Raw genomic sequence first — 18454 nt, 5'->3', positions numbered from 1 at the left:
ATATTTACAATTGTTCTTTTGAATTCTATGCCCTACATTATCTCTAGGGGGTTATCATTGTACTCCTCCAGAGAACTGTTGGTACTTGGTGGGTATATATTATTTTGGTTTTTCATGTCATTATTTTTTCTCTGTGATTTTGACATGTGGTTTTCTTTTACAGTTTCTGATTCTTGTGTGAGACTAAAGCCTTCCTTTTTAAGTTTAGGTCTGCTTCTTTTTGTAAACTTTATGTGCCTTTGTGTTTTACTTGTTGGGTATGAAAAGTTGGTTGGTCTAGGCTTCAAGTTCTCCTTTTTGATTTTATATTGGACTGGCCAAATTGCTTTCGTCTTGCTGCTCAGGAGTTCCCACAGAGGCCCAAGTCGGATGAGGATCAGATGCACTCAGGCTTTCTCCTAAAGTCTGGATCCCCCCCAGAAAAGATGGCCTCGGGAATTTGAGGGCTGGGCTGGCCTGGGAGCAGGGCCCGGGAAAGATGCTGGCCCCAGGAAGCTAGTGGCTGTGCCCCACATGGATGCAAAGGGAGGTGGGAGCGGGAACAGTCCCTGAGGGCTCCTCGGGACTACAGGGAGGAATTGGGTTGGGTCTGGATGCAAAGGATCAGGAAACAGTGGGAATTCTGGGCCAAGAGGTCAGTCCAGGGGTCTGGGTGGCCAAGACAAGAAATGGGCCAGTACCCAGGCTAGGAGGAGAGATGGGGTAGGGGAGCTGTGAGGGTGAATGAGGCTGGGGGAGTCAAGGCATGTTGGGGGCCTCGGCCTCCAAACATACCCAGGAAAGATGCTGACCCCAGGAAGCTGGTGGCTGTGCTACCTAGGGATTCAAAGGGGACACATGGCATTGTATGTGGGTTCTAGAAATCAATTTCATGTCTTAATGCCTGCAAGGCAAGCATTTTACCAACTGGGCTATCTCTCCAACCAACTGGAAGACACTTCAGTAGAACAATCCACAGAATGGGAAAAAGATATTGCAGATCACATATCTAATAAATAACTTCTGCCCAGAATATATTAAGAAATCACAACTACTTATGTATTCAAATTTAACATGTCACTAAAGAAGATATATGGATGGCTGATAAAGCATATGAAAATATGTTCAATATTATTAGTCTTTAGAGAAATGCTAATTTTAGCACAATGGCTTTTATTACATACCTCTTGAAATGCTAAAATGAAAAACACTGACCATACCAAATGTTGAAGAGGATGTAGATTTGGAACTAACACACACTGCTGGTAGGAAAATGGCACAATCACTTAAGAAAACAATTTGGTAGCTTCTTAGACTGTTAAATTTATACCTATGATATGACCCAGCCATTCATCCCACTGTTAAATTCCTGCTTCAGGGAAACATAACTCTATGTTTACAGAAACATGTGTAGTACATAAAAACAATAAACAGCCAAAATTTCATGAAAAGGAATATTCATTCAATTGAATACTACTTAGCAAAACAAAGGAATGAACTATTGCTGAAAATAACAGATAAAGCTCAAAGTATCCTGAAAGAAACCAGACCAAAAATGATCATACTGTATATTATGATTTCACTTATATGAAATTTGTAAGAGTTGGGACAATGGCTCAGTGGGTAATGATGCTTGTCACCAAGGCTGAGTTCAATCCCTGGATTCACATGGTGGAAAGAAAACTCGTTCCCAAAAGCTGTCCTCTGATATCCACATACCTCCCACCATACATATGCACACCAATATGCATACATATATACATTAATTAATAATAAATGTAACTTAATTTTTTTAAAGAAACTTTTAAATATCTAAAGAATTCTATAAAGAAAATAGATTAATGGTTAGTATTGGGACCAGGACTGGGCTTGGGGCAGTTAGGGAAGATTAACAAGGGGCATAAAGAAGCATATTAGAAAAAAATAGATGTCTCTTGACTATTGAGATGATTTCGCGGTTATCCACATATTTCAAAATATAATTGATGCAACAAACTACACAAATATTTTAAATATGCATAGTTTGTTGTATCAATTATATTTTACTAAGTTTTTTAAATATACGAATTGATCAGAATGTTAGACTCTAACTCACTATCTGGTCACAGCTCAAGAGAATCAGATTTTTAAGAACTGTAAACTGATCAGTAAGAAATCAAGTTGTATCTCAAAATGATTCATGCAGCTCGCTGTACATGTATCATGTTTTGTATTTGAAATATCAACCTTAGGATATAAAATACAAAGTACATTGGGGCTGGAAAGATAGCTTAGTGGTTAAGAGCACTGGTTGCTCTTGCAGAGAGCCCAGATGCAGTTCCCAGAATCTACATGGTGGCTAACAATCATTCGTAACTCCAGTTCCAAGAAGAAATCCAACACCCTCTCTGGCCTCCATGGGCACTACACACATAGGTACACTTACATACATATAGGTAAAATACCCAAACACATAAATAAAAATAAATAAAAAATTTAAGCACATGCCCTGAAAGTAAGGCCAGGTATATGAGGAACTAACATGAAAGAAAACCAGACCCATCAGAAGGCCTGTGCTTTTAGGAGAACACATGAATTCCACAAATGTTTTCAAATATATCCTATATGGCCAAGTGCTGACCAATGTTTGGATTGATCAGATTCTGTGAATAATATAGATTCTGTGAATACTAATATTCAAGTGGAAAAATCACTTAAAACATAAATCCTGAAGTAAATGAAGCTATTTCTCGAACAAATGCAACTGAGAATCTTTAAGATTTTATGCTTTCTAAAATACCAATAGTCTCACTGGATTGATAAACTACCAATTAGGCCTAAGAAGACATGCTCTTACTTAAAAATAAATAAATAAATAAATAAATAAAATCATATTTTATATTGCTTATAAAAATTCATGAATTTTAGAATACTAACAGACTTTAATCTTTTCTAAATATAGAAATATTCATACCACTCACCCACATACAGCTTTCTCATACTGTCTAAATAAACCTGCACAGCTCCATGAAGATTTTCTGTTAATCTGACTCTAGAAGTATATCCAGCATAATAAATGCCTCTACTCTACAGTGAGGATGCTACATAAAATTTACAGATGAACTACAGAATCAAGTTCTAAATTAACACATACTATTTTTCCTTGTTATGATTTACAAATGTTTTTCACAATAACTGTCTGAATTTATCTGTGATGAGCCAAACTGTACAGTGGTTATAATAATAAATTCAAAGGGAAACTGCCTGTATTCCACATCAATCACCTGCAGTATAACCTTGGGCAAGTGCTTTTCTGATTTTATACGTCTGATTTCTCATCTATAAAACAAGGCAATAACAGTATTTATCTGACAGAATAGTTATAAAGATTCAGTAAGCTGGGTGAGCTAGATGGCTCAGTAGGTAAAGGCAGTTAGCTGATAACCTGAGTTCATTCCAAGGGACCTTACATGGTGAAGGAGAAAACCAATACCCACAAGTTGTTCTCTGACCTCACACGTGTTTGTGCTCATGCATACATGTGCATGATAATTAAAATATATTTTATAATTTAATGTTTTTTAAAAATAATTCACTAAATTAACTGGCATAAAGTACTTAGTGCTGCATCTGGCTCATGAACACTCCACACGTTTTACTTATCATCATTCTAATCATGTTCATGATTGTGACTGGTTAGCATTAAGGTCAATATATTAATTGATGTTATAACTGACAATTTAAAAAAAAAAAAAAACAGTATGTCTACTAAGAATTCATACAAAAGAAGGACCTGAATAGGCATTTCTCCAACATGGACATACAAATGACCAACAGCATATGAAAAGACATTCAACATCACTAATCATTGGAGAAATAAAAATCAAAACTGCTTCAAATCTACCAAGATGGCTATTACCAAAAAGAAAAAGTGAAAAATAGTGTTGATAAAGAAATGGAAAGATCCAAGTCCTTGTATATTGCTGACAAGAATTGAGAATAATGCAGTTGTAGAAAACTGGCAGTTTCTTAAAAGCTTACCATAGAACTACCATAGATCCTGGTTAGTATATGCAAATCCACATCTACGTGTATATGTAAGAATGGAAAACTGAGACTCAAACAGGTATTTGTATGCCAAAGCACTTAACAGTATTATTCACAGTATCCAAAAAGTGAATAGAACTCAGGTGTCCATCAGCAGATAAAAATAAACAGGAAAATGCAACATATGTAATGGAGTATTAATCATAATAAAGAATACAATTTTGATATGCTCCAAGAATGGGTGTTAATGAGATTATGCTTGGTAAATACCACATAGGAGACAAACATTGTATAATTTTACTTTTATAAGGCACATAAAATGCGTAAATTCACAGGCACAAAAACTAGAATAGAGGTTACCAGCAGCTGAGGTGGGGGTGAACAAGGGGAGGTCATTATTTAACAGTACAAAATTTTTTATGTAGATCATGAAAAGGTTTGGGGTATTATTGATAGTAGTTCTATCTATACAATATTTCTGGTTATATTTAATGTTGCTAAATTCGACATTTACAAAAAAGTTAAAATGAAGTTTGGGAATGGATATTTCACACAAAAAAATGAATTAATGCAAAAGAATTTGTTACTCTAACACCTTCATTTTAATTGCTGAAATTTATCAATGAAGAACTCAGTTTCTGTTCTTACCTACATGGATCTGAAAAAGACAGAGATGCTATGATAAAGTATACTAACCAATTCTAAGACCACCAAGAAAGAAGGAAAATGTTCCCTTAAATATCATAGGATACATTACAACACAATTATAACTAGCAACTGTGAAGTTAGGTAATAGAAATAGGGTAAGAAATAGGGTAATCTTTTCTAGAGAAAATAACTACTTCACAGCTCAGATACTGATAATCTAACTTTATCAAGAATCTTTAGGGATTTTTTTCATGATTAATTACTTCTCCTGCAAAATGGAGAAATGACTTAAGTTCCCTAAATTTCTTGAAAGAAAAAAATATACTAGGTATTTTGAAACTATAAGGAAAAGAAGAACTTGTAAAAAATGTAATTTTACATCATACTCTAGGTAAATGAAATGATATTACTGGTTATATACAGAGTTAACCTATTATTGCTAGTTAAGCTACAGGAAAAAAGACTGTCCAATGGATATTATAAAGTAAAGCCTCTCCCACAATGACACTCTGAAAGAACTTGTTTAACAAGAGCACAATCTCAGGCTGGAGTGATGGCTCAGCAGTTAAAAGCACTGGCTGCTCTTGCAGAGGTCCTGAATTCAGTTCCCAGCACCCACATGGTGACTAACAACCATTCATATTTCACTCCAGTTCCAGGGGCTCCAATACCTCTGGCCTCCACAAGCATCACACACATGTAGTCCTCTTATATATATGCAGGCAAAATACAGAAAAAAATGATTTAAAAATTTTTAAAAAAAGAACACAACCTCCAAGTGCAAATGACTGAAAATGTTCTTAAACTGATTTAAGTTGAACTTGCAAAAAAAAAAAAAAAAATGACTGAAAACTTCTGAACAAAGTAGTTAGTATAAGAAAAAAATGTGGCCACATCAAATCGTAAGTCTTTCTAATTCAATATCACTACATATGATACAGTTCTTTCTTAACCATGTTACCAAGCTAGGTTCAAAAGTAAGGATATACATTTTAACTTCTATAGTAGGAAAACTATTATGAAGTCTTGATGAAACTAGAAGATACTAAGGGCAGAGTTATCCTTTCAGAATTTGAAACATACCTTTTTGTTAGTCTGTAGCTTCTTTATGTTAGTAGCTACCACCCTGGTCATCTTTTTTAAGGTCTATCACTTGACACAAATTAACCAACTGTCAGTCACTTGAACAAAAATGACCTACTTCTAACTAAAACCATGCACAAGAAACCTATTCAGAGGCATTTTCGAAAGCTTACAAATACACATAAAACTGTACATACACAGGTCTAGGAGAACCATGGCAGGAAAATCTCAAATTGTGGATACTTTGTACTTCAGTACAAACTAAAAGGAAGAACTGTAGATTACACCCAGGTAAGAGATGTTTTAGACTGTTAGTTACTGTATTACTTGTCTCTTTGATGCAATAAAATACCTGACAAAAGAACTAAGGAAGGAAGGGTTTATTTGGGCTCACAGTTCAAGGCTACAGGTTATCATGGCTAGAAAGTCATGACAACAGGAACTTTAGGTAGTTGATCACATCCATGTCAGGAAGCAGAAAGCTCTGAATGGTGGTGTTCAGCTTACTTTCTCCTTTTTATTTAACCAGGGACTCCAGCCCATGGAATGGTGCCACCCACATTTAGAGTGGGTCTTCCCACCGAAATTAACCTAATCCAGATAATCCTCATAGGCATGCCCAGAGGTTTCTCTACTAGGTGACAAATTGATAATATTAATTATCATATTGCTTTAGAGAGTAAAATTCTGCAATTTTTAGATAATTTTTATATAAAATATGACAATGAAAATGTTCTGTAATAAAAACAACCTAAAAATGAGCAATCTTCAATTTATCTTGAACCAAACGAGTTAAAAATTAAACCTTAATAACAATGCTGTTTGGGCAAGGAAGATGGCTCAGCAGATAAAAGCATTAGCTGAGCAAACCTAACTGCCCAAGTTCCATCTGCTAAACCCAAGTAAAAAGCCAAATGTGGTGGTGCCTGTCTCTAATCTCAGCACTTTTATGGCCAGATGAGAAACAGAGACAAGAGAATCTCATAGGCTAGCTAGCCTGGAGTACAAGGTGGGGCAACAGCAATAGAAACAACTCCTCATATACTGCTGGTGAAACATCAACATGTACAACCTTGAAGGAGCACAACACCTTAAAAATTATACCTTACCTAGCAATTGAATTCTCTTATAGATATGCTTGTACACAAGCAAAATGACTTACATTCAAGATTATTTACTACATCATCACTTGTAACCACGAAATATTAGACTGTAAATGAATCATCACTCTTCTAGGAATTATATACCATATAAAAAATGAAGAGCCTCTACAAAGTTACAGAAAAATATGCAAGATATTAGTAAGTGAGGAGTAACTCAAAGTAAAGATCAAATCAATGCTTATCATGGATTGTCACATATAAAAATAGAGAAAATGCACATAAACAGTAAAAATCTATAATAATACCAATTCAGATATAGAACAATTAAAAGCTGACTCCAGACCCCAGAGCTCCTAGTGAATTCACCATCACACTAACATCATAAAATCATATTCCTACAATATTTTTTCCCAAGTTTCTTTGTTTTGTTTGTTTTTTGTTTGGGGTTTTTTTGTTTTTTGTTTTTTGAGACAGGGTTTCATTTTGTAACCCAAGCTGGCCTGGAACTCACTATGTAGTCCAGGCTGGCCTGAACTTGTAGCAATCCTCCTGCCTTAGCTTCCTAAGCATAAGGATTACCAGACCTGTTTTTTTTAAACTACATTTCTTGGATCCTACTTATGGCAGAATTTTTACATATCTATTTTCTTCTATGCATTTTGACAGGGAACAGGAAAACACATAAAAATTTCAAATGATTTATTGATTAGAAGGGGCAAGTGGAGAACATGAGAAAATACACCATTAAGAGAAAAAACAAACAAACAGAATACTACATAAATGCATCATGCTACCAAATATGTACACAGAAAAAAAATGGAATAAAATATTAAGGAATAGTTACCTCTAAGAGGTAGATCTCCATTTTACTTAAAATTTCTTTGAATTAATAAGGCATGGCAGCACATCCTTTAATCTCAGAAGCAGAAGCAAGCAAATCTCTGTGAGTTCAAGGTCACCCTGATCTACATCAGGAGTTCCAAGCCAGCCAGGGCTACATAGTAAGACCCTGTTTTAAAAAAAAAAAAAAAAAAAAAACTTTTTTGTTTCCAAATTCTAAATTTTTTAGATTAAGACCAGATTATATTCATAATTACAAAATATTATAATGTAATGATTATGAATCAGGGAGCTTACAAATTTAAGTGGAAGGCAGAAAGCTACTGTTATCCAGCTTCTTAGCATCACACTGCAACATTCATATTTCCTTAAAGCATCACTTCTGATCACAGTTTTAAGAATTCATGGCTAAAGAACTTAAGAATAAAAGGATGAAAAACATGGAATGTGTCCTCTGATCTACCTCTGAAGGATCGCTGGAATTATTCTCATCCTCTCACTTTGTGGATGTTTGTTCGTTTTTGTTTTCTGTTACCTAGGTAATGGTACTTCCAGCATTTCCCTTAAAGACTGTGAAACTAACAATCTGGTATTTCTCACTGTTGAATTTTCCTGACCTTCAGCTTTGAAAGGCCATCTCCCTAAGGGAAAGCAGTAAGATCTAGAGGCTAAATCAGGAGGCTAAGGAATCTGAGGTTAAGAGTTCCAGTCCTGACAAATTGTGGAATTTGTCTCCAATTTTGGAAATAAACTAAATGTCCTGAACCAGTTTCTTTAATGAGGAAATCTTTTAAAGGACTGCTTTGAAAATGACTTAGGAACATCAATTTTAAAGTCTTTTTTTAACTTTTCACACTATTCTGAATTTTCTTTTCTTACCTTATGTTAAATGTTTTCTTCTCTAACTTTTCACTAACCCACTCTGTATCCATAAGCATAACCAAGCCTTTAGGCTCAGAGATAAACAACCCTACTGAAAGTAACAAGAGTGGCTAAGAACTTGAACAAGGTTAAAGATAATTTGTTAGTGAATAAAAGTCCAACTAGGATCTAAACTAGACCCTCTAAAAACAACTAATTAATGTAACCCACGTTTGGTAAGAAAGGGTAGAAAACTAGTCTCCTAATCCTGCTACAGAAATTAGGACAATCATAACTTTTTTATAATAATCTAGCAAATGAAGCTTTGTTATACCTACAAGGGTTTAAATTTTGTTTTTCTTACTTGTATACTCATCAACACTGTCATTTCCTTTCTATTTTTTTTTTCATATATTCCTTCAAGACTGCCTTCTCTCTAGAAAATAAAGTACATTAAATTTGTAAAGTTCTCTACCTACTGCCCTTCAGCAGTACTTGGTAGCCTTTGAAAAGAACAGTGTTTTTATAAACATCAGCGAGCAATTATCCTCTGCCAAGACAGAGTGAGGCAAGTTCAGCAGTGCCTTCAGCACACTTGAAACTCCTCCTGGTTAACAAGACCAAATACCTCTAGTTACTTAAAAGTTTCTCCAATAAAGAAGAACAAGGGAGCAAATAGCTAAATTTTTTCTGGATTAACTCAGACACCAGTTGAATGCTTTTTTGTGGTTCACCTACTTAAAAGGTGATCAAATCACTTTGTGCTACTCAAGAGAGCAACTGTAAAGAACAATTACAAAACCCTCTGGTCCAACTTACCTCATTCTTCTTTCTAATAAAAATAAAGAATCAGAAACCACTACCTTGCCACTATTACCTTAGTAATCTGAGTAAAGCCTACCTTCTTCATCATGTGAATTCCTTTTCCTTAGAAAATGACAGAAATTTATTTCATTCAACATAATCAGACACAACTTTAAAATTATGAGTGTTCAAAAGGCTGTGAATGGTGCTTATGCCTATAACCCCAGCACTCAGAAAGCTGAGGCAGAGGACTCACAGCCTGAGCTACATAATGAGTTCCAGGTCAGCCTGCTTTACAGAATAAGAACCTAAATCAATCAATCAATCAATCAATCAATCAATCAACCAATCAATCAATCAGTGTGAGCACTCAATTCTACTATCTGAAAAAGATCAAAATAATCTTTATAAAGAATCTATTTTCAAACAAGACCATTTAATTTATATTCTTTATGTCAGAAAAGTTGTTCAAATCCTCATATCCAAATCTGCAATTTCTAAAACAAAGCTCTGAAACCCTAAGCTTTTTTCATAGCTTCTCTCACAGTAATATCTGACCTATACTGATAGTTATTTATAATCTTTATTGTTCTCAGTGTGGATATTCATTTGTTTAATTGTAGAAATACTAATATGATTGATTCCTGGCTATTGCTCCAAGGATCACTAGATATATAGCATATCAATATTCTAAAATCATTTTTTAATTCTGAAACACTCTAATCCAAATGATTATGGAAAAGGAGATTATAATATAATGAGTCAATGAAAAATGCTTTCACTTTGAAAAATCAAGTATTACTAAACCAATGATAGAAAGTATAAATATACCAAAATGTTACAAAAGAAATTATTCTCTGTCATCTATGAACATTAGTAGAGCTTACAATGAGACAAATTTTCTCTCAAGAAGAAGAATGGGCCTACTGGAATTTAAAATTACATAAAGTCTTCTTGGAAACTCTCTCAGATCTCAATCTAGAACTATTTATTTATTTATTTATTTATTTATTTATTTATTTATTTATTTATCACTATGCCCAGGCTGGCCTCCTGGTCCTCCTCTCCCAGCCTTCCCATTGCTGGGATTACAGATATATACCACTACATATCCAGTCAAAAGAGAACTCTTAATACATATAAAATGAATTTGGAGGATCTGGAACATGGCTTGCTCTGCAAGCATGGGGACTGAGTTCAAATCCCCAGCACCTACAAAAAAAGTGAGGCATGGCTGTGCTGCCTTAACTTCAGCATTAGAAGCAGAGACAGGCAGATTTCCAAGAGCTCATTGGCCAATCATCCTATCTAAAATGACTAGCTTCCAATTCAGTGAGAGACCCTTTCTCGAGGCAATAAAGTTGAGAACGCATGTCCTGCTCTGGCCTCCACATGTGCATGTACACACATGTGCATGTATACATGCATACCATACACATATTCACAAATGAATCTGGAGAGCATCATTCAAAATATTTGCCAGATTATAAGTACTGAACTCACTTAAGAGTCTAAGAATTTCTCAAATATTATTACCCATCTGTAATGGTTCAATAAACAATATTGATGAAGTTAAAATACCTCGGGGTAATGTGAGCATGTTTGAGGATGTAGTTGATACATACTCACTGATTTTTCTTCTACTAAAGTGAGCACCAAAAACTTTCAGACTTGAACAATTTTATTCATCTACACATTAAAAAACAGAATGCATATTGAAACATATAAGAATGAGTAGATTGAGAGGAGGGGAAGCCAAAGAAGTGAATGCTTTGCTAGGACAATCCAAGGTTAATAAAAGCCATTCTATAAAAAGTTAATAAGCGGCAGGCAGATCTCTATGAGTTCAAGGCCAGCCTGGTCTACATAGGTTCCAGGACAGCTGGAGCTACAGGGAGACCCTGTCTCAAAAAGACCAAAAAAAAAAAAAAAAAGCTAATAAGTTAGCTGCATTTAATTCACAGTGTACAAAAAAACAAAAAAAGAAGAAACAACTTCCTGAACTTGGCACCCGCGTAATAATTTTTTTATTTGTTTTTGTTTTGTTTTTGAGACAGGGTCTCTCTACATAACCCTGAATGGCCTGGAACTCACCATGTAGACCAGGCTAGCCTCAATCTCACAGAGATCTACCTGCCTCTGCCTCCCTAGTGCTGGGATTAAAGGGGTGCTCCACCACACCTGGATGGTGGTAATATCTTAAATAGAGAGACATTCTGTAGAAGTGCAAAAAAAGTTACTTCATCTTTTGACTTAATTCCTGAAGCATATTAAATATCATATACTACAACTGCATAAGATTTTCCCACACGAAGTTCATGAGAAATGCTGGCCAATTACCACATTTCTAGAAGCATATGGTACTTGATGCAGTATAATTTCCTTTTTCTTGTGTTTGCTGAAGTAGTACCTACCAACATTTAGAAACTTTCCAGCAGGTTCCTTTGTAACTAATAAACAATGAGATATACACTCATTTTATTAGCTGAGAATTTAAGATAAATCCTAATGATACTATTAAAATTAAACTTTTAAAGGACATGATTTATTGCTGACTCTTTATTGTGGTTACTGTACTTCGCCTCTAACACTCAGGAGCATATATCTGGGTACATAACTGCAAACCTGTTACACTGATGAGTGCAGAGCTCCACCCAGGCGGTCTTAGGAGTATCTTAAAGTTCTCCTGGAGTGTTCTACATTTGCTGTCCACTCACAGCAAAGCAGTTAATTTTCATTGTTTACCAGAAAACACTAAAGTGGGGCTGGCTTTGCCACTCCCGTTTCCTTTTGCTAGGCTGCTAAGCTTTTTCAGTCAATTGACTTCACTTTGACGCTATAAATATCTGAAAAATGTTCTGCATTTGATGCTCTTGGATTCTGAATCTATATTTAGCTGTTTGTGGCATGTCTTTAAGCTACTCTACTACCCATAAGATCAATCAGGTTGAGCTCTAGATGGGTCAAAGAACAGATGGATTAAACACTGAACGCTGATTTAACTAAAAAGGTACCACTCCACTAGCCCTGATGGCAGTCAAGTTCAGAGGAACAAGATAAAAATATAAACAAGACTGGCATACTGATGAAAAAATTTTATAGTCTTGACAGGGCATGGGCACAATTTATATTTTCTCTTAGCTGTGTCTCAAAAATGTGCATTTGTTTGTATTCTGAATATAGATCCACCTATTATAAAACTCGAAATATATTCCAAAGTTTTCCAAATCATGGCAATACAAAAAGCACTGGATATAAACATTATCAACCAAAGGGCCAAACATGCTAACACAGTAAAAATAGTACCAATCTTTACATTTAGTGATGTAAACTAAGAAAATATTGGTCTTACAGGTTTCTGGTAAGATTCTCAGGAAGGAATATTTCTGTTGTTTATTTGTTTGCATAATGATTTCAAAGAAAAACCTATCTTGGAGGATGTGAACTACAGCTACCACCTAGCATCACTCAGTATAGTTCGTTATTATACCCTACCAAAGCTATTTGGGTCTCCAAATTGTCTAAGGCAGACCTGAGCAATATCCCACCCTTGCCTTCCTATATTGTGAAAATATTCCAAGCAAATATACATCTCACTCTGACTTTCCTTCTTTCAAAACTCAGAACACTGACCTTTTGATAAAAATGCTCCCCTAGACTCCTCTGACAATGATGACTTAAAAGCTCTAAATGAAGAGCTTGCTCAATGATTGGCTTCAAAAGTCAGCATGGAATTTGTAAGCCAAGATGTAGGTAAATAATGGGACAAGTCACAAAAATCAGCCCACTTTAAGCTAAAAGGGAACAAGTAGTCTAGATTCCACATTTTTTGTAGCCACCTGGAGCCAAGGAGTTAAAAATACTTGAAGTTAGAGAATCAATTTGTGACAAAGCCAGAATGAAAATCCAGGAGGTTCTGGGCTGGCGAGATGGCTCAGTGGTTAAGAACACTGGCTGTTCTTGCAGAAGACCCAGGTTTGAATTCTAGCACCCACATGGCAGCTAACAACTGTCTGTAACTCCAGTTCCAGGGGATCCGACAGTCATCGCGGGCACTGCAAGACACGGGTGCACTTACCTACATGCAGGCAATACACACATACACATAAAAATAATAAATAAAATATTTAAAAATTTAAAAAAAGAAAATCCAGGAGGTTTTCAACCTCCAGCTGTGTCCTCTACACTAGGTTCCCAACTCCTGAGTTTCTTTGAGACATGTGGACCAAGTTCAAGAGGCTCTCTCTAAATTATGTAGAAGAGCAAAGATGATCAAGAGAATCAGTTTTGAATACATAAAGCAGAAAAGAAAACTAATATTCTTTTAAAAGTGATTTCTCACCTTCTATAATTCTGACTTCAAAGTTTACTACGTAAAAGCATAGCCAAGAGTCTGTCAGCTTTGGCGTGTTTATGTCGAACTAAGGACATGAGTAGTCTCCGGGATGAACTTCCTTAGAAGAAAATTAGCAGTACTAAACAGTAAATAAAAACTTTTGTTTAACTGGCAGAGATCACAAAAAAAGAGAGATGATGCAGTGGAAATTCTGCAACTTGACACAGAAATGCTGCCTGTGTATGACTTTCTGTGTGTGAGTATGTGTGCATGTAAGCAATTACTTTAGATTCCATATTGTATGCAGAAACCTAGAGCCAGGGAGTTAAAAATGGCTCATAAAGTTAGGCAACAACCAAGCTGTCGCAAAACCAAAAAGAAAAAAAAATCAGGTTCTCATCCCCCAGTTGTACACTATCTGGATTTCTTTAAAGTGTTCAGAGGGTGTGTGTGTGTGTGTGTGTGTGTGTGTGCGTGCAGGCACATGTATAACACAAATCAAGCCCTGGAATGGAGCTCTGAAACAGTGGTATAAATTTATATGGGCACACAAAGAATGACACAACACAAGATCTAGAAATACCAGGATTTTGAACACTGATGTACCAAATTATCACATATTCATACAATAACATGGTCCTATCACTAACATATAAAAAACAGTATGTCAAAGTACGTACAGATAAGAAGATAAAATCAGGAAATGTAACCACAATACACCCTAATTCATATTCATTTTCAGATTCTCATCAACCCTTGTTATAAGTGATCTGCTAAACTGAATTAGTAGGCAAGTGGACAATCAGGCACCAAAGTTTTTAATCTAACCTGCTAAGAATGAACTGAGTGACTTTGCATCATTTCCTATTTCTCTGCTTTAATTCCTCCATAAATAAACAATGCTTAGGAATGCCAGCAAAACACAAAGTGGTACATACCTAAATTTCTAAAATCTGGTTATAAGAAAAGTTGGTGGATTTTTATGATTTTATGGATTTTATGAAAGTGTCATTACAGATTTAATCCAACAGAGCATTTTACAGATGAGGAATCTAAGGCCAAAAAGAGTAGCCTCATCTGCCCTAAACTGTTTAGTCATTTAGCAGCAGAACTGAGGCAAGAACTCAAATGCCAGCAATCTTTCTGATGGTGATAGACATGAAGTCTTGAAACCAACTGAACAATGCAAAAGGCAACTTGCAAGCCAAAGTCAAGCTGGTCCTGAATTGTAAGCATAGACCCTGTTTGGAAGTAAGAAACCACAAAATACATATAATATGCTGACCACTACAGGCTTAGATGCACATGACTTCAGGATAGCAGCTCAACACTGTGATCCCAGATGCTTCAAATTTGTCATCTTCAGCCACATTATGTTTTTCGTGGTCATGTGAGCTAAGTGATAAACATCTTGCCATTTCAGTATTTTGGAAAGCCGCAGCTAAGTGTGAGTGCAGACTCTAAATCCTTAGGCTACATATTTTCTAAACCAGCAGGTTTAATGTTGCCAGAGACTTACCTTAATAGAACTCAGTTTTAATTAAAAAGGTGGTTACTATGAACACAGAAAGGGAAAGTTTTAGTGCGTTCATCACTTTAAACCTGCTGAATGGCAACCCAGTGCTTTACAATGAAAACCTGAAACAATAGAGCAATCTGAAACAATCTATGCACTCGGAGTAAGTGGGCAGTGGGGTTCAAGAGGAGGTTACAGATAAGTCGGCTGCTACCAAATAAACACTTTTGAGTTTGGGTCCCCCCCACCCCGAGTCTTGTTTCACTCAACATGAAGGCGATGAAATGCCATTCACTTGGTTTTGTGCCTTGTTCCATCAAACCTTCTTGAAGATCCGGTAGCAACTGCCTGCCTTGAAGTAATCTGGATAGCTCAACTCCAAAAACTTACTGAGGATATCTAAAGAGGTCTAAAGACCCTCCTGAGTCACACACCCAGATGCTAATCTGGAGAAACTTTTCAAAAATGCATTCTCAGAAACAAAAGAGGGATGTGGGCAGCTGACCCAGGATGGATGGAGACCAGGAATGGGAAATGAGACCAGCAAATACATTTCACCCCAAGCAAAGACAAGAAACGCCAGCCTCCAAAGCACAGACGCGCTGTGGTCCTTACCGTACACCCGAACCCAGCTCTGTTGCTGGCACACAGACTCCAGAAGGATCCGATCCAGCATGCCGCCGGCCACGGCCCCGCTGACTGGGACAACCGCGTCCAGATCCTCGGGGGGCAGCGGCGAGTCGGACTCCAGCGCCGGGAACATCTCCGGCCACGACAACGCCTCCGCAGCTCCTCCGGACGACGGCGAGAGCTCCATGGTGCCCCGCGGGGAGCGGGCGGCGGCGGGGCGGGCACCCTGGCTGCGGGAAGGCGAGGAGGGCAGCGCGGCGGCCAGCACCCGAGCTGCAGCTCACCTCCGCGCCCGCCGCCCACCGCCCGAGGGCCGGGCGGCTCAGCCCACCTGCACGCCGAGGGTGGGACCCAGGCCGGGAGGCGGATCCAGCGTGTCCCCGAGCGGAGGTGGAAGCCGGCTCAGGTGTGGGACCCTCCTGGGAGCCGACGCGGAGCTACCGGAGCGGGCTCGCCCTCCCGCCCCCTCGGAGCCGCCCTCCTCCGTCCCTGCCGGCGTGTCCGCGAGCGGCCCGGGCTCGGACTGTGGATGGAGCGCTGCCGGTCAGGGCTGGGCTCGGGGGCGTCGCCGCCAGGGGCCGCCCCCTCAGACCGACTCCTGCCGCCGCCTCAAGGGCTCCGAGCGCCCGCTCCCTCAGCCTGAAGAGCGCGCGGGGCCCTGCCCTCCTGGCCGCGGCTCGCCGCTCCGGAATGCGCGGGTTCGCCCGCTAACTCTCAGGCCGCCGCTCCGGCCCCGGCTCCGGCTCTCGCTCCCCTGAGGAACCCACAAGCCCGACAGCCACGGCGCTGGCGGCGGCGGCAGGCGGCATCCCTGGGTGATAGGCTGGAGTAATCGAAAGCCGAAAGTGCGGCCGCGTGTGCAGTCGAGTAACCAAGCCGGGAAGGAACGGCTGTGGAAGACAGCAGAAATCGGGCGCCGAATTGTTCATCTGGCCGTCCCGCCCACTTTTCAAAGACTGTCTCTCCCTCTGCCTCGCGGAGCTCCAGCCTGGTCTCCCGAGCTGCTTGCAGCTTCAGCAGAGCGTGGGGAGGCGGGGAGCAAGAGGGGTGCGGGAAATTTAAAAAGGTGGAAAAGCAGCTTCCCTTCTCAGCCCCTTTTCTATTTCTTTTTAAAAAATATTTTATTATCTTTATTTTGTTTTAGGTATATGAATGCATTGCCTGCCTGTGTGTAAGTGCACCCGTATCGTGCATTGTCAGCGGAGATCAGAAGAGGGCGTCGGATCCCCTAGAACTGGAGTTCCCGTTGTTAACTGCCATGTGGGCGCTGGGAACCGAACCCAGGTCCTCCTCAAGAGCAGCCAGTGCACTTGACTGCTGAGCCATCTCTCCAGCCCTATTTATTTCTTTACTAACACTTCTTTCTTATTGGACTAAGATATTGAAGAGTGCTTTATTTAACAGTAACCCTAGGGGAACCACTTGGTTCTTCCAGAAAGGAGCTCTGGCAGGGCGAATGTGGAATCTGTGCAGGATCCCTGCTCTGCTTCCGGTCCTCCCTGGAGCTGGAGTTGTCATCGCTACAGAATAGCGTGGCTACGAAGTGTGGTGTGGATGGATGGACCGGCCTTGCAAGCACATGACCCAAAGCCCAGTATTAACTAAACATGCTTCTCTTTTTTGCCTTTGATCTTTGTGCAATCCGTTGGCTTATTTTTCTCTTATGATGTCACTTGTGTTTTATTTTCGGTCTGTAAACTGTCTTCCTTCTTAACTTTGGCTTAATTTTGTGCCCACTGCCAGATGGGATTCACCAGTCCAAGTTTAAGAGATTGCAGACAAAATAATAGTAATAATAATTTCAAAATTGAACCCTAAATACTTAAATTGCACTTTGCATGTGATAGATCTTCAATGATTTGTGAATTTGGCTGCTTAAAATGGAGTGGGATTTTTCCATAATGAGATGCTGCCTTTTTGTTGTTTTAAAGTATCTTTTGGGAGGGATTTTTGTTTTGTGTCCCATCCCACCCCAGTCCTCATTTTTCTCTACTTTGAACAATAAGATCTCTATAAGGGGTTTGTCTAATTTTCTAGTTTTGTGACATCTGGTGTGTTGTTTAGGCTTTTGAGAATTAAAGGATGAATTTTGTAATTTTTCTTCCATCTCTTATTTAGAGTAATAGCATTTCAAAGCAAGAAGTGACCTTAGAGATCATCTCATCCTGCCTCTTGCTTAACATGTGGGAACAGGACTGTCCATGTTACCTGGAAAAGAAAGAATAGGTACATCTATAAGTTCTCCATGATACTGATTTCTTCGACTCTGATTCTTCAAGAATGCTGTGATTAGACTTACTGATTTGGTGCTTGAAATATAATGAGGTGATCCTTTCCAATATTAAGAATCCTACTTGCTTACAACCTGACTGTATAGTCTGTCTTCAAGTCTAACCATCATAGGTCTTTAGTAGATGAAAGAAGGTGGTGAACCCAGGAGTATGCCGGGTCCAGCAATAAGCAAAGCTAGAACATTTTCATTCATATTATATTACTATTGATGTCTTGGTAACATGTCAAAAAGTTGAGTGAATATGGCCATCAGATGTACAAATCTAAATATCTACTAATATATGGAATTTATTTGCCCAAGCAATTATCCTAAAAGCAGCATTGGGAGTCATATAT

The 18454-nt window shown here is 38.3% G+C and overlaps 1 protein-coding gene across 4 annotated transcripts in view; it reads right to left on the bottom strand.

The window, feature by feature from the left end:
• Positions 1-16931, bottom strand: part of Rasal2 (RAS protein activator like 2) — a 384331-nt gene extending 367400 nt beyond the window's left edge. The window contains exon 1 of one of the 4 annotated variants that reach the window (XM_017796364.2): positions 15812-16931. In XM_017796364.2, coding sequence (XP_017651853.1) covers positions 15812-16013 — 202 coding nt within the window. In that variant the 5' untranslated portion in view covers positions 16014-16931. The remainder of the gene's footprint in view (positions 1-15811) is intronic. The other 3 variants (XM_008826125.3, XM_017796365.2, XM_008826126.3) reach the window with 3 other exon arrangements.
• Positions 16932-18454: the final 1523 nt, after the last annotated feature.

Source organism: Nannospalax galili, unplaced genomic scaffold (assembly GCF_000622305.1).
Source record: "Nannospalax galili isolate Female #2095 unplaced genomic scaffold, S.galili_v1.0 scaffold429, whole genome shotgun sequence".
Classification (NCBI taxonomy): Eukaryota; Metazoa; Chordata; class Mammalia; order Rodentia; family Spalacidae; genus Nannospalax; species Nannospalax galili.
Note: the sequence above shows the minus strand (reverse complement) of the source record. Positions and strands in the feature narration are given on the sequence as shown.